Source organism: Urtica dioica, chromosome 2 (assembly GCF_054948205.1).
Source record: "Urtica dioica subsp. dioica isolate 48M chromosome 2, U.dioica_male_clone48M_v1_H2, whole genome shotgun sequence".
Classification (NCBI taxonomy): Eukaryota; Viridiplantae; Streptophyta; class Magnoliopsida; order Rosales; family Urticaceae; genus Urtica; species Urtica dioica.
Window position 1 is genome coordinate 53,244,153 of NC_142757.1, and position 22,902 is coordinate 53,267,054.

The 22,902-nt window shown below is 37.0% G+C and overlaps 1 protein-coding gene across 1 annotated transcript; it reads right to left on the reverse strand.

Moving 5' to 3' along the window:
- Positions 1 to 533: 533 nt before the first annotated feature.
- Positions 534 to 5,600, reverse strand: MDAR6 (monodehydroascorbate reductase 6). The gene is made up of 17 exons (XM_089607392.1): positions 5,479 to 5,600; positions 5,228 to 5,381; positions 5,060 to 5,159; positions 4,880 to 4,957; positions 4,680 to 4,751; positions 4,485 to 4,603; positions 4,274 to 4,358; positions 3,603 to 3,692; positions 2,978 to 3,079; positions 2,798 to 2,887; positions 2,121 to 2,201; positions 1,896 to 1,967; positions 1,692 to 1,786; positions 1,498 to 1,586; positions 1,342 to 1,404; positions 1,182 to 1,225; positions 534 to 922 (listed from the first exon to the last, which is right to left on the reverse strand). The coding sequence occupies exons 1-17, from the start codon at positions 5,489 to 5,491 to the stop codon at positions 791 to 793; spliced, it is 1,479 nt and encodes a 492-aa protein (XP_089463518.1). The 5' UTR covers positions 5,492 to 5,600; the 3' UTR covers positions 534 to 790.
- Between the last annotated feature and the right edge of the window lie 17,302 nt (positions 5,601 to 22,902).

Consider the following 22,902-nt stretch of genomic DNA (forward strand, 5'->3'; position numbering starts at 1 on the left):
TAGAGTTTATTTTCATTTAGTTTAAATGCTTTCAAAGGGTATTTTTGTTCGTTTTGTGTCAAAAGTCCATTTTTTTGAAAAATTTCAATTAAGAGATCCAATTTTGATATTTCCTAACTTAATGAAATTTATCTTTCAAGTTTTGAATACAGCCAGTTTTTATTTTTCTTCATTTTGTCCGTATATGTAAATGGGCACAATGATAAAAATAAAATAAAAAAGAGTTAAAAAAAAAAAAAAAATTAGCTAAACATCAATTCATCATGTAAAGTACAACATCATTACATCATGATAAGTATATTTTTTTTTTTTTTTGAACCTCATCATGATAAGTATATATCCGCACAAGCAATATATCTCATACTAAAGTATATTTACAAGAAAGAAAAGAGAAAAAATACAAATCATTTCTCATTTGACATTTTCTTTTTTAATAAGAGACTTTTCATTAGAAAATGGATAGAACACCGAGAATACAGACATCAAACTCCTTACGTTATGTTTTGTTTACTTTTATCTACGATTTCCAATAATGCCACGTTGGAACTCTCTCAAAGTCTATATCTTATGACTAAATTTTAAACAGAAAAAATCTGAAAACAACAAAACGCCTTTTAGACGACATGATCACCCAAAGCCTTGGGATCAACTAATTATTATCCACTAAAGTCATTATTGGCGTGGTTGTGAGCGTGACACAAAATAAAAAAGATACAATAATTTTAAAACAAAAGTTTTTGGGGGATTGATTTTATTGGGTCTGTTTTTATTTTTTTTTGGTGTGTGGTACTTAGGCAGTGGCTTCGACTTGTAAAGATGAGCGAGCAATGTCTAGTGCTTCCTCAACTGAAGATGCGTTTTGAAGCTTCGCTTTATCCACAATTGGCTGACTCTTGGCAAGTTTAGGAAGAAGTTGAAATTCCTACGAACAAAAAATAAAAACTTATTTGTTAGTTTTGTATAAAATTAGTAACGTACTGAAAAAGAAGACATTATATATTTGCCCTCACCTAGTGCCTGTCTCAATTATATATTCACTAGTTACCAAATTATCATATTTTTTAAGAGAAAAAAATAAAATACTCGTAGATGACTGAAACATAAAAAATTGGACAGACAAAAAATTTAAATAATTTCAAGATTGAGTAGCTAATAATTTTAATATCAGAGGGTACAAGTACCTCGGGGCTTCCACTTTCTAGAAGAACTCCTTTCAATCTACTACCTGTTAGGTGATACCCCAAAAAAAAAAAAAATATGTAAATTGTGCCAACTTTGACCTGAAGCAGATTTCATCACATAGATACAGAAAAATGGTGTTTTCGATAAATACGCTCGTACCGGAATCTATCCAGAAGGTCGCGATTTTAGGGTCAAAGTTTCCAACTTCGACTGTCTCTCCAACTGTTCAACAATAATAAGAGGATCGTTAAGAAAATATGGTATAAGTTGAAGATGAAAATATGCATGGTGGTTTTTTATTATTATTATTTTTACCATTGTCACCGTAAAATTGCCACCATATTTTCCTGTTGCTTCCTTCGTATTCGAACACCCTCGAGTAGAAATAGGGAAGATAGTCGTAGCTGCACATAGCATTTATCACGGATGATTTTGATTTTAGACCATCAAATGAAGAAGAAAAAAAAAACATGGCGTAAAAGGCATTGAACGTAAAATCAAGTACTTACGTGTGAGTTTGAGCTGTGAGCAACGCTTTAACACAATGCGTTGCAGATCGACGAGCATGATCTACGTGTTCAACCCGGGCTGTACGGTCGTACATCTGTTTTAAAAAAAAAAATCAATAAAAAAATATAGTATTTCATTTCAGAAATCATAATGGGATTCAAATTTTAAAATGTTGCTGAGCTGGGATAAGAAAAACAGCGTGCCTTCAATGGGAACGCGGCTACGTCTCCGATCGCAAAGATTCCGGGAACGCGTGTTCGGAACAGACCATCGACCTGTGGGGTTGTGAAAAAAATATAGGCACCAAAAAAAAAAAAAAAAAAGTCGATACTTTTAATGCATTTTCACATTTGATATATGATATACATCATGCATTTAAAGAGAGAAAGTGACATTTTTTATCCTTCTACTAGCAATATAAGAGGTACCTCTAAGCCACCGACTGTGGTATTCAAACCCACGCTTTCAAAGGGACCCACGGCAGGTTTAGCTCCAATGCCTATTACTACCTGCAATTGGAAAGAAAATCAGAGTGCAAGCTTATCTATTCTAAAAGAGGATTTTTCAGTTAATATGTGTGAAAATAAATTTGATTTCTATACGCAAAATAGAAAATATTCTAAAACTATGGGTATTTTTACCAATTTACTCTTTACTGTACACCACAAGGCACAAGGCACAAGGCACTTTCTATATGCAAAATTGAAAATATTCTAAAACTATGCTTATTGAAAATTGAAATTCTCTCATTGCACCACAAGGCACTTCACTATACTATTTGGAAAATAGAGCAGAAAATCCGTAGGTGTCTCTGGCGGTCATGTGTTGATTTTCTTCTAAGACTATGATTTAAGGGTAATTTGGTAAAAAGGCGCATAGTTTTAAAGCTTATGCAACTTTGGACATAAAAACCGAATTTGACCTATTTTTACGCAATTACATGAAATATCTATTCTAAATTGAAATCCTTTGATTATGAGAAAACTAAAGGAAAAGATATCGTTGACAAATGCATATATTTCTGAAAATAAGATATTAACGCCTAATTTCATGGCTACAAAGTATTATAGGATCTAAGTATGGGAGCGAAACTAAAAGAAACTACCGTGTCAGCGTCAATTGTAGACCCGTCTTGAAGTTTGATAGCCGCTACTCGTCCATCGGCCCCAGCTTCTAAATTTTGAATCATGGCACCCTTAAAATATACATAAAAGTTAGTATGTGCTCTGTTAGTCTTTTCTATATTGTGTGTGTGTGTAAGAGAGAGAGAGAGAGAGAGAGGCACCTTCACAAATTTAACACCATTCTCTCTGTAGAGTGCTTCGTATTTCTCGGCAAGAGTAGGAGTAAACAGCCTTTGCAAGAGATGATCCTCTGGGAATACAATCTTTTTTAAAAGAAAAAAGAAGAGAATTAAAAAGCAGAAAAGGTTGGACAAGACATTACTTCTGAGAAAATTTAACCAATACTATTTTGAAACTAAGAGATATAAGCATATATACATAGATGTGTGCCACAAGTTATATAACACGATGAAATCAATGAAAAAAAAGGTCTATACATATTCCTGTTAATGTCATAAGGTTAAAACTAATTTCATAAAAGTACAAATAAAAATTAAAAGAAGACTACACTTGTAACTAACATACACAATAACTTTTTGGAAAATATGGGATGTGATGAGCACCATGGAACAAAACAATCTTTAGACCGATGATATTCTCCAATGTCTAGTTTTCCCGGGGAAGGAAAGTTTCATGGATTCGCTACTTTTGCTCTTTCCGTGGACAATGAACTCATTTGGTTGGAGGAAATTTCTCCCACGATAGTGTTTATAATCACAACTTAACAACATATTTTATGATACAGAGTCTATTTCTAAAAAAAAAAAATCAAAACAAAAATCTTACAGTTGTATCAAGATTCCAAGCAACAGCTGCTGCAGCAACCTCCATGCCAATGTAACCACCGCCGACGATGACCACCTTCTTTGCATTCTCCTATAAAAGAGAGGAGAAAAAATATGTGCAAAAGTAAATAAAATGTCACATGTACCTACTGATAAGTATACTATTAGGACTAAGACCAAAAAAACACAAGTCAAGTTTGATCAAGTTAATCGGAGTATTTATTTCAGGTAAAAAGCGTTGATCCATCTTGTGAAGTTAAATCTACTGTCAAGGCTTCACATCACATCTCTTTAGAGTTTGAGAGTCATAAGAACACTCTCCGTATTTTACATCTATATACTCTTCAAAGGATTTCTGGAATATGGACCTTTACGTAAAACGCTAGAATTTACACCCTTGATAAATTCCAACTCAAAATTGAAAGGATATGCACAACAGGCAACAGTATTCTCTGTGAATTCGAGTTGACGGGACAGGGATACGTCATCAATAAAATTCAATTAAACTCAAATCAACCAGAATGAGTTCAAATAGCTTTCGGGCAGTGAAAGCGAAACTGGTTTAACAAGATAATAAAGTAGTTAAGAAGTTTTCCTAGGAGGATATTCTTTTCAGCCATTTCACAGCATTGAGACCTCAACTTAAATAAGAGAACAAATGAAAGAGCTCACCAAAGAGGCGATTAGTCCATCAGCATCTGCGACATCCCGGATATAGTGAACACCAGGCATGTTTCCACCAATTTTATCTGGAAATCTGTTAACTTGACAGTCAAGAAAGCATATATGCTTTGGGTTTTCATACTTACGCATATAATTAATATATCCAGCATCATATACAAGACATAGTAACTGAATAAAAATTCATTTGAAAAAAGTGCACCTTGAGGCCGTACACCCTGTAGCAACTATGAGAGACCCATACTTGAGAGTCTTCCCAGAAGTTGTCGTCAATGTTTGTGTTGCGATATCGAGGCCAGTGACAGCATCACTATATATTGTCTGAAAAAATGTTGAATAGAATTAACAAACAAAGAATAAACGACAGACAAAAAAAAAATTGAGTAACACAGTTTACCTCTATCCCTTTCTCTTGGTACCACTCGGGTGTTTGCCTTTCCCCACCAGATCCAACACAAGTGTGAAATCCCTATATTATTCCATAAGAAGGAAAAAAAAAAAAAAAAGTTCTGAACTGTTCTTCATTAGCATAAAATTGCTAGCAAACTTATAGTTACATAGAGAAAGTTATATAACACAAAACAAATCAAAACTTACAGGCAATCGAGCTGGTTTCTTCTCTTTAGGGAACAAATAGGCCTTCGTCAAAGCAGGTCGCTCATAAGGTGCATAGGCCTATAAACAATCAAAAGAAGCATAAAACACACACCAACTTCTTCAACGCGTATAACATGTTCGACGAAATGCCAAAGCCAAAAACAAGACTTCAATTCATACCTCTTTGGAGACGATACAGAGTCTTCCGTCGGCCATTCCGTTCTCGACGAAGGTCTTCGCCGCGTAGCCAGCCGCATTGCCTCCACCGACGATAACGAACCTGAATCCGAACCAAAAATCATTCGTCACAATTCAAAATACTCAGAAGAAATGTTCAGAGAAACTCACTCTCGGTTCTCGTTCGCGAAAGAAGAAGCGACGACGAAGTTTCTTCGAAATGTTGATGCGTAGCGAGCCGAGGAAGCCGAGCTCCGAGAAGAGACAGAGACGCCGTGCCAGAGTGACGAAGCGCTGGACAGGGACGCCATTAGAGCTCTGCAAACTGAAGCTCGGAACGAAATTACGAGAGAGAGAGAATCAGAGATCGCAGTGATAGAGAGAGAGTGAATAGACGAGGGTTTTGGATTAGAATTTGGAACCTGAAAATGACATTGACAAATCCAACTTCGTCTTTGATTGCTGTATTTATACGATCAAGTAAGATATTGATTTTATTATAGAAATCTTGTCAGAAAGGAGAAAATTATTGGGTGTTCGGTTTAATATATTTAATTTAATGGTGGCTTTAGAAGAGGTTGAAGAGCCGCTCGTTGGTTTTTTGGTTTTTGGGCTGAAACGAAAAGGCCTGTATCATTAGTGTTTTTAAATGGAAATAGTATAAAGTAGTTGTTTTTTTAAATTTTTTCAATATTAACCGTTGAATTTTTTAGTTTTCATAAACAATCGTTTTCATTTTTAAAGCGTCCATTTTACCCTAAAAAACTGTTAACCAGATTTTCAAAAATCGTTCATCAGATTTCAATAATTATTAACCAAATTTTAATATTCCAATTTTTTTAATTTGATTTTAATAACTACTAACCAGATTTCAATAACGGTTAACCGAGTTTTAATAAATGTTGCCTATAATTCAATAATTGTTAACTAGATTTCAACAATTGTTCACTAGATTTTTGAAATGCGAGAGTCCCAAATAAAAACTAATTTTTTTTATAAATAGATAACGCATCAAAAAAATTAATATTTACAACTTGAAACATACTAGTTTCGTAATAAAAAGTTTAGACACGACATTCTTATAACTAATTTCATAAAGCACTATCACGTACGATTTTCACTAAAATTAGTGGGCAACATTCATAGACATTTAAATTAATTTATACTACATCTTTGTGTTTTTTTCCCTTTAAATCGTAAACTTTAAGAAAATCATAACTACTATTCACCAACAAACATATGAAGCATGAAAGAGACTAAAAATTACTAACATAATCTAAGTCAACTAGTCTAGCCGAAAAAGGACCATTAGAGAAAAACAAAGACCCCACGGGTGTCCCGTTGTACTATCAACAGTCTCACCTTGCTTGTTTAGCTCTTTCCCTCTCTTACTTTCAACCGTATATATTGATCGCCCTCCAAAAAGAATCATACACATACCCTTTTTGCACCACACTTAAAAGTTCAATCACCGACACACCATCCTCGTACAGTTCGTATCTTTATTTGTGGTGACCTTACTCTCGCCGACATCACCCCTTTGCACAACATTCATTACGAAGTTGCAACCAATATTACATGACAGACATGCATGTATCCAACAAACCATGGTCCATATAGAATCATTGTTTTTTTTACCCCATTCACGGTGATGTAACGACTTTTTTTGAGACAATGCACAATTTTTCCAAATTGTCAAATACTCAACTTACAGCCCATACCCATACCTTGTCGTATTTAATCCACATATCCCCAGATGTCCAAGTACACTCATTGTATTGCCCTGATAGTCTTCACCTCATAGCCCCAAAGGTCGCCTTTGTATTTTTCAATGAATTTCTTATATCTATTTTTTTTCCGCCCGTCGATCTGATCGTGACCATTATTTACGAGCCACTTATGAAAAGATCTATTAAACCTAAGTGGTACCGCCCTCAATAACACAAATGCCATACGGTTATATGGAAGTCATGAATTGCACGCTCGAGCAGTACCTCTAAGCCTTTTGTAACGGTCGCCATGGCCGATAGTCTTCCATCCTCCATTGGGAAAAATGGTGGTAAAATACTTCGTATAATTATTTGCGAGCATGAAACGATTTCTCACTGCCTATGAATACCTATCTCTTGAATCAATGACTATGTTCTATTAAAGTTACAACCTATTAGGAGGATCTTGGTGTTTCATCACTTTTTTGGTCATTTCCGTGTAACCACTTGTATCGGGATTTCAGTGTACAAGCTTGATTCGTCAGTGGACGCCTATATCTACAATATTTTCCATGTATTATTGCTTCGGCTATACTTAGATCTCTAGCCTTTGGTAGTCGCTCCCATTTCAACTACGATAGTCGAACTCCTAGAAATTGTAGAGCCCTCGCTTAATCATCATCGACGGCATCTCGGGCATTAATGGCTTTGAACTACTTTCTTATCATGTAAGCTACATGGGAAAACAATTTGACTCCGACTTTGAGGAAAAGCTCTCATTTAGTGAAGGGACTACTGACACATCCTCTAGCAGACTCTTTCGGTCACTCCCCATATGAATGAGTCGATTGAATTTGGGCCATCAATTGAACTTGGGCCAAGCCACAAGCATGCCCGACTCAACATAGTTATTATCGTTCTAACCGTTTGAAGGAATATCATTGTTTTCAAATGTTCTCTACTTGTCATAGATCGTCGTTATTTATTTATTTTCTTAAAAATTTTACTTTTTAGAAGAAGGAAAAAAACATAAAGATTAATGAGAAATTTTGTTTCTTGCTTTCAAATCTTTTCATTTTTTTATGTATGAACCAATTCTTACTAGAGCTAATCAAGTTATGGGAGGACTATAAAGTCAGATGATTCTAAGACAACGTGGATGAGAAACAAGCATGATTCTAAGACAACGACGAGAAGAGATTACTCAAAAGTCTTAAAATTATTAAAATAAGTCATGTAGCTGAATCCTTAAGTGACCGTCGACAGTGGTAGTGATAGTGTAAGTGGGGCCGAGAGAATAACTCACACTGATAGTGTTGCTTGGGTGGATACTGACTTCAATAAAGAGTTTGAGTCTCAGTGATAGGGGTGTCGGGAGTAGCATTGATGAGAGTGATAGGACTTCGGTAGTTGGAGGAGTGAGATTGAGAGTGCGCTTAAGGGCGGGATCTTGTGCATGAACGTTCAACACCCTATATATGGACTGAAAATTGTGATGAATTGGTAACACACGTTACAAATTGTTACCTCTCCTACAATGTTGAGTCCAAATATAATGTCCAATCAGAAACAACGCGATCAACAACACACAATTAGTCTAAATCCAGTGTCTGGCCAGATAATTTCAACGGTTGTATTGCAAAAGTAAATATCAACACCATACAATGCTTGTTTATATATATATATGTGTATATATATATATATGTGTATATATATATATATATAATGGTTCAATCAACGACAGCCAAGCCAAGGCGAATTCGAGTGTACTTTAGTCTTCGGGCACAATCAATTATCAATATTGATCATTAAAAAACTGCACATTAAATCTTTATGTTTGTGTTAAAAAAATTTCGCATAATTTTTCAAAGTGTCTAGACAACTTTGATAATTTATTTACACATGACAAAGAATATATGGTTTTACAATTTAGCGCAACGATCCTTGTCCATATCCTCCTAGCTCGTAGGTAGCCTGGTGGCTCTTGTCCTTTCTTTCTAATGAAGTTAGGAGAACAGTTCAAGAAATATATAGCATGAAACCACTTGGGCGTAAAGGGCACAAGTAGGCGGTGAAGGAGGCGACAAAAGGTTCATTAAAAGTCATTCGGTATGAGGCAATTCTCTACCCTGGGATTTAGACGTGAATGCACAACTTTTTTTTAGAGGTAGACATTTATGTATCATTTTAAAGTTTGTTTGCAAATCAATGCTTTTTTTACGTTAATTATAAGTAAATATTGGATATTACTATGACTAAAATATAAAAATGGCATCATAAAAGAAGGGGCATTTATATCATTTTTCCTATTTATCTTTATACCCACAACAAATTCTCTTGTGCTTCAATATTGATGAAAATTGCTTGTGTAGTATTTTTTTCAAACTAACAGTGTAAATAACATGTCTAAAGTTTCTATCACGACAATTGTGTCTTTTAAGTCATAAACACTCATTTTTCTTGATGTATACAAAAAATTGTTTACTATTTTGAGTTTCATTTAACTTTAATTATTGTTTACTGTTTATTTACAAGTAAATAGATGTTTAGAATGAGAATGTAATATATATATATATATATATATATATATATATATATATATATATATAAAAAGTCAAACTCATAATTTACGTTTTAAAAAAATTAACAAATGAACATTGTAATAGAGTATTATTGGAATTGGAATTGGAATTAAGTTGACTAAGACAACACTTATGATATATTAAAATTGAAAAAAAAAAACTGAGGAACGTTTAAATAAGTAAGATAATTGATCAAAAACCAATTTGTGTAATTTTCAAATACAAAGTGTGTGTTTATACTATTTAATAAATGGTATGATTATTAGTCAAATTTTTATTTTCGAACAAAAAAATAGAACCCTTAAATTTTCACATGAAGGCTTGTGAGTTTGATTTTCAAAAGGCCACTTGAAATCAATAAAAGTAACAATTCAATCTATACAAACTTGAAAAATCAAATTCAGATCAACCTACACAGGTAATGACTTGGGCGTGTTTGCTAACTAATAGTAAGTATTACTTAACCAAAAACATTGTAGTGAAAGACGACCCTAAAACCTCTAAATTGAGTCGTAGTGAAAGAATAAATTAATAAGATTTTTATTTATAAAAAAAGGAATGATAAGGAAAACAAATCCATAGATAATACTTAAAAAAAAAATTTCATAGATAATACCTTGTGGTTTGAGAGAGGAAAAGATCTTTATAAAGTTTATTGTCATTATTATTATTATTTTTATTATTATTTGAGCTTTTGTTTTCTAATTTGTTAAATATGTAAGTAATTTTGGAAAACCATCCAATGCCAGCTAAGTATGAATTGTCAGTACGGTTTAGATTCCTCATTAATTACTTCATTAATCTCATATATTGTGCCCCGTTTTCCTAATATATCTTTAAACTTGATCTCCAAGAAGTAGAAAAAGGAAAGGAAAGTCATACGAAGATATTATGAGCGTTCCTGATTCGTTCGATCAAAGAACACCTCCTTTAATCCAACGGCAAAGCACATTCCAAAATGAGAATGCAACGGTAATATTTCGAACTATCACATCATATATAAACAAGAACTCGAGTGCTTTGGTGCATAACTCACCCGCCTTTCTTTCAGTCTCTCTCTAATTCCGATTTTAGGGTTTCCACCAAAATCCTTCTGATCTAGGGCTTCGTCTCCACCGTCGGCCCGCCGTCGCACTCGCCAGCCGCCCGCCGGTAAGCCTGGACTCCGTCGTCAGTATCTCGCGGCCGATCTTCCAAGCCGATCCCTCTCAGCGCCAGGGTTGCGAGTTTACTCGTCCGTAGAGCCAATGTTTGGGATCGGTGTTGGCGGTGACTTCCGAGAGAACCGCGCCGCGAATTTAGGTCTTCCGGCGAGAACAAGGCTGGAGAACGACGCTCGGGTGGAGAGAAGATACTCGAGACTAGACTGGTATCCATTTCTTCTGAAATAGTGAGATTCGTAACAAGACAAGACTCGTTCCCACATAAAAGTCGCGTTTCTCTTCTCAATCTCTCTCTAACCTCCGGTTTTAGGGTTTCGTCAAGAAAAAAAAATCCTGATCTCCGACTCTCCACCGTCGCTCCCTCTCGCCGGAATTCCCTGACGGCCAATCTGCGCTGATCCCTCTCAAAAGCCAGGGTTGCGGGTTTACTCGTCCGTAGAGCCGCTGTTTGGGATCGGTGGCTGCGACGCTCGAGAGACTAACGCCGGCCGGCCTAGCGGTCTTCTGGCGAGGGCAAGAACAACGTTCGGGTGGAGAGAAGGGACTAGACAGGTGTCCGAATTTCAGTATAAACCGTAGAGAGCCAAACCGGTTTCTTTTCGGCTCCACCGTATTAACCCTTACCTAATACAAAGAGTAAATAATGGCCGTCTCTTTTCGCTCCCTCCAAATCGCTCTCTCTGCCTCGCCGCCAAACCCCGACGCCGTCGCTGGATCATCGGAGCTTCTGCGGAGACGCCTGAGAACAGCGTGTCGGTGATTGGGCTAAAAGCGCCGGTGGAGAGAGAGATTCGCTGCGGAGAGACAAGTTTCGTCCCTTCCCGTCCCATCCCATCCCATCCCATCCCATCCATCGATTCACTCGGATCTCCAATAATTTCCTAACCAAGCCTTTCCATGGTTTCAACTATCAGAGAACGAGGAGAAACGGGAGAACAGTACATGGTCGATAGATTTGAAAAGGGAGTACTCTCTTTTTTCTGTTTTTTATATTGATTTTGCGGTTTTTCTTTTTGCCTTGTTTTGCATTTTAGCTAACCCAATATCTTCACACAGGCTTCACGAGAAGGGTTTTGACAGTTGGCTCCTTCCTCGGCGAGTGAGTGTAACACCCTTTGCAAGATAGGGGTTATCTAGCCAAGAGACGTTTCTACACTCCGTATGACCACCGGTGTATCTCTATCTGAACAATCTTTTGTTTTTTTTTTTCAACTGAGGAGGAGTCAGGAAAGAACAGTACAAGGTTGATAGATTTCAATCATCATTCTCCAACAGGGAAAGCTGTATATAGGGAGTACTCTATCTTTTATTTTTCTGTTTGTTTCTGTCATTTCTTTTTGTCCTGTTTCGCATATTCTCTAACCCAATATCTTCACTCAGGCTTCTAGATGAGGGTTTGATTCATTCGGCCCGCTCTTTGGCGGAGGAGATATCAGCGTGCTTTGCAAGATAGGTCTGATCGAGAGAGCAGGTAATCTCCTAAAAGAAACGATAGCCAAGGTACGTAGAGCTTTTAACAATCAATAAGACCACCGCTATATGTTGATGATCTCTTGTTTTATTTAATGATTTCTATAAGTGACATTATTTTAAATTTTTTTGCAGGTCCTTTACCAATTCCCTCTAGGAAGGCCAAACAACACTTGCAGAAGAGCTCTAATGCTAATGTCAGTATTAGCAGTATTAAGGGGAGTTGCGCTAAAGCTAATGATTCTTCCATTCCCAATAGATTCTGATGTATTGGCTGCAAGGTGAATGATTGAAATCTTTTTAAGAATTTCTTTCTCCCTTTTGTTTTTTTACTACTTAATTATTTCCCTTTGTTTTAGGAACCTATGCACGCTGCAAGAACTTTCAAAGAAGATTCAACTAAAGAGGCCCCAAATGGAAACAGGTGACCAACTCTTTTGTGCATACATAAGTTTATGATTTGAACTCTTTGCATATTGTGGCCATCCACCGGAGAGCAAGACGAATGTGTAACTATCTGTTTTTAAAAGTGCCATGGAGTCGAGAGTGCTTAATTTTTATTCTTTATTTTTATGTCTGGCATAAACTTGCAATTGTTTTCAAATGTACAATTTACCTATATGTTTTGCTAACATCTAATACAACTTTGCAGCGCTACAGAGTTCATTGGCCTTTCTTCTGTATTTGACAAACAAATAGATTAAGGTAATGTACTCTCAGAGTCTGAGTTTAAGATGATCTATCTTCCTTCCTTGTATGAACATTTTGTTTAGGGGTCTCATTTTAGCCAACCCGTGTCATAGTTTAGGACTTACGTAAACATAAAATTTTCAGCTGGTGAAATATTGGGGAACACAATATGGTTTCAAGAGACATAATGATGGAGGATCAGCCTTTTCCTTTTGTCCTGTTTTGCATTTTTTTAACCGAATATTTTCACGCGGGCTTCCCGAGGAGGGTTTGATTCATTTGGCTTGTTCTTCGTCGGGTGAGATCGACGTGCTTTGCAAGATACGTCTGATCGAGAAAGCAGGTAATCTCCTAAAAGAAACGGTAGCCTAAGTACATAGAGCTTTCTACTGTCCTAAAAATACCACACTATTTTTAGGCCTAATTTAAAATCTATTTGAAAGCCTTTTATCTTGTGCTAAATTCACATTCTGGGACATATCTTCTATTGCCCATCTGGACTATTCTGCATTTGGTGCCTTTATCCTGTCATTCTTAAACGAGGTATATTAGAATACTAAAAAAGCTTTGATTTTCAACCTCCTAATCTTTCTAACTTCAGTTTGGTTTGTTCATTACGTCCTGGTATGGGTTATCTTCTTTGTCGCACTATTTTCCTTTTTGATTTTCACTGTTCCATATGAATTAAATTATTTTAATGTCCACATTTTCTAACTATTTCCCTCTTTCTCTAAAGCTTCTTTATCCCTCGCTGCTCCACTGGTGACTGCTTGGTGAAGTCGGTCTGGTCGTGAATCCAAATAAAAGCCAATAAAGCCTTACAAAATTGGTTTTCGAAGAGCATGGATAAAGGAACAAAGAAGGTTGAGTGATTTGAATCGTCATTATCGAACATAAAAAGCTGTAAATAAATGAAAAGAGTCACAGGTTTGGTTTTCAACTGCTGTTTGATTTTGTTCTTTATGTATAACAATCTTGGGTTTAATTTTAACTTAAACATCTTTCTTTCTCTTTTTTTGTTCATTAAATAAATAAAAAAACTCCTAGGTTTGATTTTTTTTTTCCCCTCCCCATTTAGCAATTTGCTGTGATCGCCTCTGCCCTATGGAAAATGAGGCGCGAATAAAGGCCCAAAAACTATGTTCTTTATCACAATATAGTTACTTTTTTTTATTTATTTCTTTACAGTTTCATATGAAATGGATGGTTTTCCTGTTTTAATCTCCTAAGCTTCTCCCATTTTTCTGAAGTTTATTTGTCATGAGCAGCGCCGCCATATGAGTCCTCACTGCTCATTCAGTTAACTGCTCGGCAAAGTCAGTCTGGTTTAGAGAAGTTGGCAATAACGGTCCGGTATTAGTTACCCGTCCGTAGAGAGCCTTTGTTTGGGATCGGCGAGAGCGTGGTTGTGGAACCATGCTCGGATGACCGCGCCCAACGAAGCTTTTCAATGGTAAGGAATCTTTTCCTTCTTCTTTCCATGTTTTGGCTAAATCTCTTTGAAATTTCTTTTAATCGTGCACACATGTTGTTGTTTGATGATCTGTGGAGATTTAGGGCTTGGATGAAAATGGCTATATAGGGTTTCTATGCCTGCATCGTCGCCCAACCCCAGCGTCGTCGCTGGCTTCTCATAACCGATCGTCGCAGACCTTGACTAGAAGCTCAGAAATCGTCATGTTCCGATAGCCTGAATTATTCTAATCGCATTTTCAAAAGACTGTTCCTCTTGTCACAAGAATCAAAGGTTAGTGCTTTGTATCTTCCTATCGAAATTCTATTATCTTTCACTTGGTTCACAGCGAGGGATTCCGTGGGAATCTAAACTATCACTGTTTATATGGATTAAGATTGATTTCAATTGTGTGTTTGTCGTTAAATGCTTTAAAACAAATTTGTTTTCCAGATTATATCCGAGTGTTTCTTCAAGTTTGTGTCAAAAGAAATATCCAACTACCCACTACTGTCCGTTTTGAAATATCACATACTTTTTTTAGAGGAGATATTTATTTCCTTCCCCTGCCTTTCTTTAGGGGAGTGTTTCTATAAAATTCAGGTTTCTTAAAAAATATATTGTTTCTGTTTAGTTTGTTTCCTTTCTTTTTCTTATTTGCCACCATTTCAATCTGTATATCTCTGTCATCATCAGTCATGAAAAATGAAGTTGCTAGTTGAGAGTGACAACAAATGAGTCATCCCAGCGACCAAAAAAGGAATGTCCTCTTTTGTGATTCCCCAAGAAAATGGTATGTGCTACTTTATTTGCAGTTTAACAAACGAAATAATGAAACCGCGTTCTAAAAGCTATAGTAGTATTTCTCTTTCACTTTCTCTAGAAGTTATCTCTTTTTTTTTTTTTTTTTTTACTGTCAGTATCATGACCTAGATTCACTGTTGCAAAGAATCAAATTATGCTTTTGAAGATTAAAATTAAAAATTTAACAATGTAGTTCTTGTAAGTTTGCTCTGCGCTTGGAGTTTATTCAAATAGCTGGTTTTACTTTGTATTAGGCAGTTTATGTTCTTCTTTTAAATGTTGCTCAAGTCATAAGCAATCTTATAGCCTTATCGTTATAAGATTAGAAGGTTTTATTATTTTACCTTTTTGCCCTTCACTTAATCAGTTAAGTGAGGACTTTTTTGTAATCTTACCTTTCTCTTCTTTTGACCCCCTGTATTGGGTCTTCTTCCCAATTTTCAAATCAAAGAACACCAACTTTAATCCAATGGCCAAGCACACTCCAATATTAGAATGCAACGGTAATATTTCGAACATCGCATCATATATAAACAAGAACTCGAGAGCTTTAGTGCATAACTCACCCGCCTTTCTTTCAGTCTCTCTCTAATTCCGATTTTAGGGTTTCCACCAAAATCCTTCTGATCTAGGGCTTCGTCTCCACCGTCGGCCCGCCGTCGCACTCGTCAGCCGCCCGCCGGTAAGCCTGGACTCCGTCGTCAGTATCTCGCGGCCGATCTTCCAAGCCGATCCCTCTCAGCGCCAGGGTTGCGAGTTTACTCGTCCGTAGAGCCAATGTTTGGGATCGGTGTTGGCGGTGACTTCCGAGAGAACCGTGCCGCGAATTTAGGTCTTCCGGCGAGAACAAGGCTGGAGAACGACGCTCGGGTGGAGAGAAGATACTCGAGACTAGACTGGTATCCATTTCTTCTGAAATCGTTTCCAATAGTGAGATTCGTAACAAGACAAGACTCGTTCCCACATAAAAGTCACGTTTCTCTACTCAATCTCTCTCTAACCGCCGGTTTTAGGGTTTCGTCAAGAAAAAAAAATCCTGATCTCCGACTCTCCACCGTCGCTCCCTCTCGCCGGAATTCCCTGACGGCCAATTTGCGCTGATCCCTCTCAAAAGCCAGGGTTGCGGGTTTACTCGTCCGTAGAGCCGCTGTTTGGGAGCGGTCTTCTGGCGAGGGCAAGAACGACGTTCAGGTGGAGAGAAGAGACTAGACAGGTGTCCGAATTTCAGTAAAACCATAGACAGCCAAACCGGTTTCTTTTCGGCTCCACTGTATTAACCCTTACCAAATACAAAGAGTAAATAATGGCCGTCTCTTTTCGCTCCCTCCAAATCGCTCTCTCTGCCTCGTCGCCAAACCCCGACGCCATGTTTTTCTTTTTGCGGTTTTTCTTTTTGCCCTGTTTTGCATTTTAGCTAACCCCATATCTTCACACAGGCTTCACGAGAAGGGTTTTGACCCAGTTGGTTCCTTCCTCGGCAAGTGAGGCAAGATAGGGGTTATCTAGCCAAGAGACGTTTCTACACTCCGTATGACCACCGGTGTATCTCTATCTGAACAATCTTTTTTTTTTTAAAAGGAGGAGAAAGGAAAGAACACTACAAGGTTGATAGATTTCAATCATCATTCTCCAATAGGGAAAGCTGTATATAGGGAGTACTCTATTTTTTATTTTTCTGTTTTTTTCTGCCTTTTCTTTTCTTTTCTTTTTTTTTTCTTTTTTTTTTTTTTTTTCCTGTTTTGCATATTCTCTAACCCAATATCTTCACACATGCTTGTCGAGGAGGGTTTGATTCATTCGGTCCATTCTTTAGGGTGCTTTGCAAGATAGGTTTGATCGAGAGAGCAGGTAATCTCCTAAAAGAAACGGTAGCAAAGGTATATAGAGCTTTTAACAATCAATAAGACCACCGCTATATGATAATGATCTCTTGTTTTATTTGATGATTTCTATTTCTATAAGTGACGCTATTCAGGTCATTTACCAATTCCCTCTAGGAAGGCCAAACAACGCTTGCAGAAGAGCTGTAATGCTTTGGCTGATGTCAGTATTAGCAGTATTTAATGGAATTGCACTAAAGCTAATGATTCTTCCATTCCCAATAGATTCTGCTGTATTTGCTGCAAAGTGAATCTCCCTTATGTTTTTTTTTCGACTTAATTATTTCCCTTTGTTTTAGGAACCTATGTACGCTGCAAGAACTTTCAAAGACGATGCAATCAAGGAGGCCCCGAATAGAAGTAGGTCATGAAGTCTTTTGTGCATAGAACTCTTTTGTGTTATATAAGTTTATCATTTGGTTTTGATTGTTCACTACATGGTTGGGGAAAAGCTACAGGATTGCTAAACATTGGCAGATATTCAAATTGGTTTCATCTTCTATTCTCTTTGTTCTGCAATTTTTTGCAGTTTGATTAGTTCATTCATTAGTGTATTGAACGGTGTAGAATGTTTACAGATTATTGGAGGTGTAGTACTTTGTGATAGTTTCGGTGCACAGATGATGGGACCGAGAAAATCATTCGGATGCTTCCTGTGCATCTCGTATGAAACTGACAAGAACTAAGAGGAGGATACTTTGACCCATTTAGGTAAAATTCTAAAGCTAACAGCACTAATGGGAAAATATTTTGACCGATTTTGCTATAATTTTGAAACTGGTTTTGAATAAATTTGTGAAAGTGATGTTTATGCCAAATTAGCCAATATTTATTTTTGTTTTCGGGATTTTATTTTCATGAAGCTGCTGTGGGGAAGGAAATAGCTGATGAAATTGACCGTGAGACGGGTCGCAGTGCAAATTGAATCTCTAGAGTTCCGATCCATCTCATTATTTGCGCTCCTAACGGTATATAATCTGTTCTCTTGGAATCATTTACCTTGTTATTTAACACTTATTGCGTTGATAGATGTGTAGTGTAGGTGTTAATACAAGCCTTGATTCATCAATGTCCTTTTATTGTTTTCGACCTTTGCAGTTGTGACCTTGACACTGTTGATTTTCGTTGACTTACAAAAGTAGCTGTTGATGAGTGCAATCTCAAAATCTTAGTTTGGCGGTAATGCTTTCAATACTAAAGAATCTTATTTTTAATTTTATTGAATTTATAGGGTCAGCTTGATAGCATTGTCCAGGACATCGAGAATATGGTTCAATCATTCATAAAGAAGGTAGTCAGTTTTCAATATTTATGTGATTCCTTTCAATTATGAAACGGTCAGTAAGAAGTTGGAACTAATTAAATCTCCTTCTCAGGTCAGTAAGTCAAATCTCAAACCCGCAAGTCTGTCTACTGTTTTCCCCTCACCGGCCGGGTAGCTTCCTAAGTCTTGAGCGTGCCCTAGATCCACGTGGCCTTACACCGGAGAGCAAAACGAAGGTGTATCTGCTTTTAAAAGTGCCATGGAGTCAAGAGTGCTTAATTTTTTATTCTTTTCAAAGGTACAATTTACCTATATGTTTTGCTAACATCTAATACAACTTTGCAGGGCTACAGAGTTCATTGGCTTTTCTTCTGAATTTGACAAACAAATAGATGAATCCTTCCTTGTATGAACATTTTGTTTAGCTAAATTTGAGTGCAATTAATGTTAGGGGTCTCATTTTAGCTCAGCCCGAGTCATGGTTTAGGACTTACATAAATATAAAATTTTCAGCTGGTAAAATAATGGGGAGCACAACACGGTTTCGGCTTTAGTTATCTTTCAATGGCTTGGGAATTTTAAAATAACATTGTTTTTTGTTTCACAGTTTAATGGATTCAATACATGATGGCTATGGTCAAGAGGGGATGGTTAGCAATGGCTTGCGTGGGAGACTTGCTGTGGAGTAGTGTGTATGTGTTGAGCATCAATCATGGTGTAGCCTTTTTTTTCTCTATCTTTGTTTTATTTTCTCTTTTGGTTTGCCCTTTTTTGTATATTGTTCTAATGTCCTCCCCTGAAATACTTATATATTCATGTTAATTGCTGCCTGCTATTTTGTGACTTGGGAGATCCCGGTCTCTGGCAGTTTCTTCAATTCCAGTCGGGAAGGTCAAATGGATGAAGACTGAATTATCCTTTTGTTTGTGTTGCGATATTCCCTGGTTCGAGCTCTCAAAACAGAGATGCCTCAAACACAAGAAAACCAGTGATCGTGTTCGTCGACGTAGACTGAGAGAAAGGAAGAAGAGAACACAAAGCTTTTACCCTGGTTTGGTCACTAACGACCTAGTTCAGCTTTCGATCTTCACTATCAATGGATCACAACTTACAATGAGTTTTTGAATTTCCAATAAAGAAAACCATATAATTACCCCCAAAATCACGATTATGAGATTAACATGATTCTCTCTTTCTCTCTCTAATTCAGACCCAGTGGAATGTGTTACAAGCGATTTTCGAACCCAATGCATTCTATTTAAAGTCGTCAATATCTTAGATCGCACGCTACCGTTGGATTATGATCCAACGGTCACCTGCGACAAAAACTTAAAACAGTTTTATTTGATATCTTAGCTTCCATGTGATTGATACTGAGTTCAAATGCAACAATTCTCCACCTTGAAACATAGCATCCTTATATCATCTAGTTAAGATCAAACCCAACCCCTTAAGGTTCTACTTCTCTGAACCCCTTGACGTGCAGCAACTTCAAACAGTGCTCGAACTTGACTCCGGTCAATGCTTTAGTTAGCATGTCTGCAGGATTCTCTTCAATTGATACCTTGACCACCTTCACCTTCCCTGAGTTGACCACGTCCCTTATGAAGTGAAGCTTTACGTCAATGTGCTTGACCTCTCATGGAAGACTTGGTGCTTAGCCAAATGTAGAACACTTTGGTTGTCACTGTGAATGGTGACTTGGTCTTGATCAAACCCCAACTCGCTGACCAATCCCTTCATCCACAAAGCTTCATTCACTACTTTCGTGAGTGCCATATACTCAACCTCTGTTGATAATGCCACCATTGACTTCAAGCCTGCTTTCCAACTCACTAGTCCACCACACACCTTGAATACATATCCGGTGATGGATTTTCTGGTATCAATACTACCAGCATAGTCCGAGTCCACAAAGCCTTCAACCTGCACATTGTCAGTTTTACACACGCCATATATAATACCATAGTCAAGAGATCCTTTCAAATATCTAAGGATCCATTTTACAACACTCCAATGTTCTTTGTCAGGATTGGCCATGAATCATGACAGCAGACTTATTGCATAAGCTAAGTCTGGTCTTGAGTAAATAATGGAGAACATTAGACTTCCAACTGCACTTGCATATGGCACCTTGGACATGTAATTTGTGTACTCCATGGTAACATGCTGCTAAATGTAGCGAGCTTGAAATGTTATGGAATGCGATTGGCAAAAGGCTTTGAATATGACATTTAATATTTCTCAAGTACTTTAGACAAGTAGTTTTTCTTAAATAGACACAGTTTCTTGTCACTTCTATTTCTGATGATCTCAATTCCTAAGATCTTTCATCTGAAACATTTTCCTCAGTTGTTCCTTTAACCTGTTAACTTTACACTTATCTTTGTACACTATTAGCATATCATCAACGTATAAGAGCAGAATGATCATAGTGGTTATTTAAGCACTTAAAATAGAAACACCAATCATATTCACTCATGTTGAAATTGTGATCAATCATGAATTTATCAAACTTGAGATACCACTGCCTAAGAGATTGCTTAAGTTCATATAGAGACTTTGCAATAAGCAAACCTTTGTTTGTTTGTCTCCTACTTCAAAACCTTCTGGTTGTTGCGTGTAGATGATCTCATCAAGCTCCCCATACAGAAAAGCTGTTTTAACATCCATTTGTTCCAATTCAAGATCAAGGTTAGCTACTTAAAGACAAAATGGTTCGAATAGACCTGTGTTTGACTACATGAGAATAAATCTCAGTGTAGTCTATGCCTTTAGTCTGTGAAAACCCTTTAGCAACCAGTCTTGCTTTGAATCTGGGAGCTTCAATTCCTGGAATCTCTTCCTTGACCTTGAAGATCCATCTCGAGCCTATGATCATCTGATTTTGAAGCTTGTCAACAACAGACCATGTCTCATTTTCCTTCCAAGGACTTCAATTATTCTCTCATAGCAGCTTTCCATGATTCTTTGTGCTTGCTCATCACAGCTTCTCTATAGTGTCTTGGCTCTTTGATAAGTGCATAATTCTTGTTATTTTGTGATCATTCTTCACCACGTTATTCATCGTAATCACTTAAAATCACGTTTACAATTGAACATCTTATGATTTGAGTGTTTACATGTGTTTAGGTGAATCCGGGGGAGTCGGAGCTAAAATGTCAATTTTTGGAGGCAAACAGATAAGCGCACTGAAGGGGAGCAAAGCAGTAGCTGTACCGCGGTACAGCAATCTAGTACCTGGGTACATGAGTAAGAATTAGTAGCAGTACCGCGGTACAGCACACGGGTACCGCGGTACAGTTCCGTTAAAAGCCCAATACGACTCGAGTAAAGACCATTCGGAGTCCAATTAAAAAGAGACTTCGGGATTTTGACCTAGCACAGTGAAACTACGAATTTGAGAGCAAAAGAAGAGGACTTTCGACGACAACTGGAGTACGGACGGTTTCCCCGTGGAGACCGTCCCGACTCCAAAACTCGTTCTATCTTTTTTTTTTTTCTATTGCTTGTATTGTTTTTTATTTAATTATGTCTAGTTAGGTTTTGAACGGTTAAGGGGAATTTCAATCCCAAAACATGAATTGAAGATCTTGGTGTAGACTTTGCTTTTTACTGCTAGTATTGAAGTTGTTATTTATTTTCCAATTGTTCAGTGTTCATGAATTTTTGTGTTTCTGTTTGGATTGATCACCTAGATAGGAATATAATTATTCATAGCCATACTCGCAATTTTAATATGTAATTGTTAGAATTGCTAGTAATTAGTGGTGCGACTACGGGTACGGGTTTCGCAAGGATCTTGTGCGCGTAGTGAAAAGAGTAACCGGAATTAATTGAATCACGCATGTTGAATTTATATTGTTCTGTTCGTCTCGCTGTTGTTGTTAGATTAAATTTAGGCGCGTGTTCATTAGGTTGTTTAACAATTAAAGCTCTTTATCGGCGCAAAGTCATTATTAGCTAATATCAAAGGATTGCGGAGATTATTGACCGCGTGTGTCAATTTTCTGTGGACGTTGATTTTATACGAGTTGTGCGAGTATTGTCGAACCAAGATTGAATAGGATTGTTGCAGGGGAATGAAACCTTAACCGTGTCTTTTTGCCATTTGGTTTTCTTTGCTAAATTTATAATTTCCAAAAAAAACCCCCGATTCTTTGTATTACAATTATTTTTCCTGAAATTAGTTAGTCATTTAATTAATCTAGGTCCTTGTGGGTTCGACCCTTATTTGCTGTTATACTTGGTATTCAATTAAGGAATATATTTTTTATCGCGGAACGACACGCATCACTCTTCTTTGAGAAATTCAGATCAGTCATGAAAGCATAAGCATTGAGGTCATATCCAAATCTCTGAGTAGGCATTGATACCCTTCTTTCTCTATCCATGACTACGTTGTAGACAGATACATCTTGAGGCTCATCTTCATGTTCTTCAATTGATCTTGTATCTCGGGTACAGGTTGATCATTGGCTTCATGTTCCTCCTGCACTTGAGGTTGTACATCTTCATGAGTGTGTGGCTCTACCTCAATCTATGTAGCTTGTACCTCTTCTTGTTCTGCAAGTGGTTTTTCTGCTTCATCAGTTTTCCTTCCTTGAAAATCATTTTCATTGAATACAACATCTCTGCTAATAAGACATTTCTTGTGGCCAGGCTCAAGGCACCACAATTTGTAATCCTTGACTCATTCTGAGTATCCAATGAACATCTCCATAGGTGTCTTGAGTTGTAGAGCTGCTTAGGGACACCTGTTGATAAAAAAATAGCAAGTAGTTTTGACTATCTCATCCCAAAAAGAGTGATGGAGTTTAGATCTCACCAT

Coding starts and splice junctions, on each gene's coding strand:
- MDAR6 (XM_089607392.1), bottom strand. Junction 5,160..5,227: donor TTCGCGAACGAGAACCGAGA/GTGAGTTTCTCT, acceptor GTTCGGATTCAG/GTTCGTTATCGTCGGTGGAG. Junction 2,888..2,977: donor ATGGTGTTAAATTTGTGAAG/GTGCCTCTCTCT, acceptor GTATATTTTAAG/GGTGCCATGATTCAAAATTT.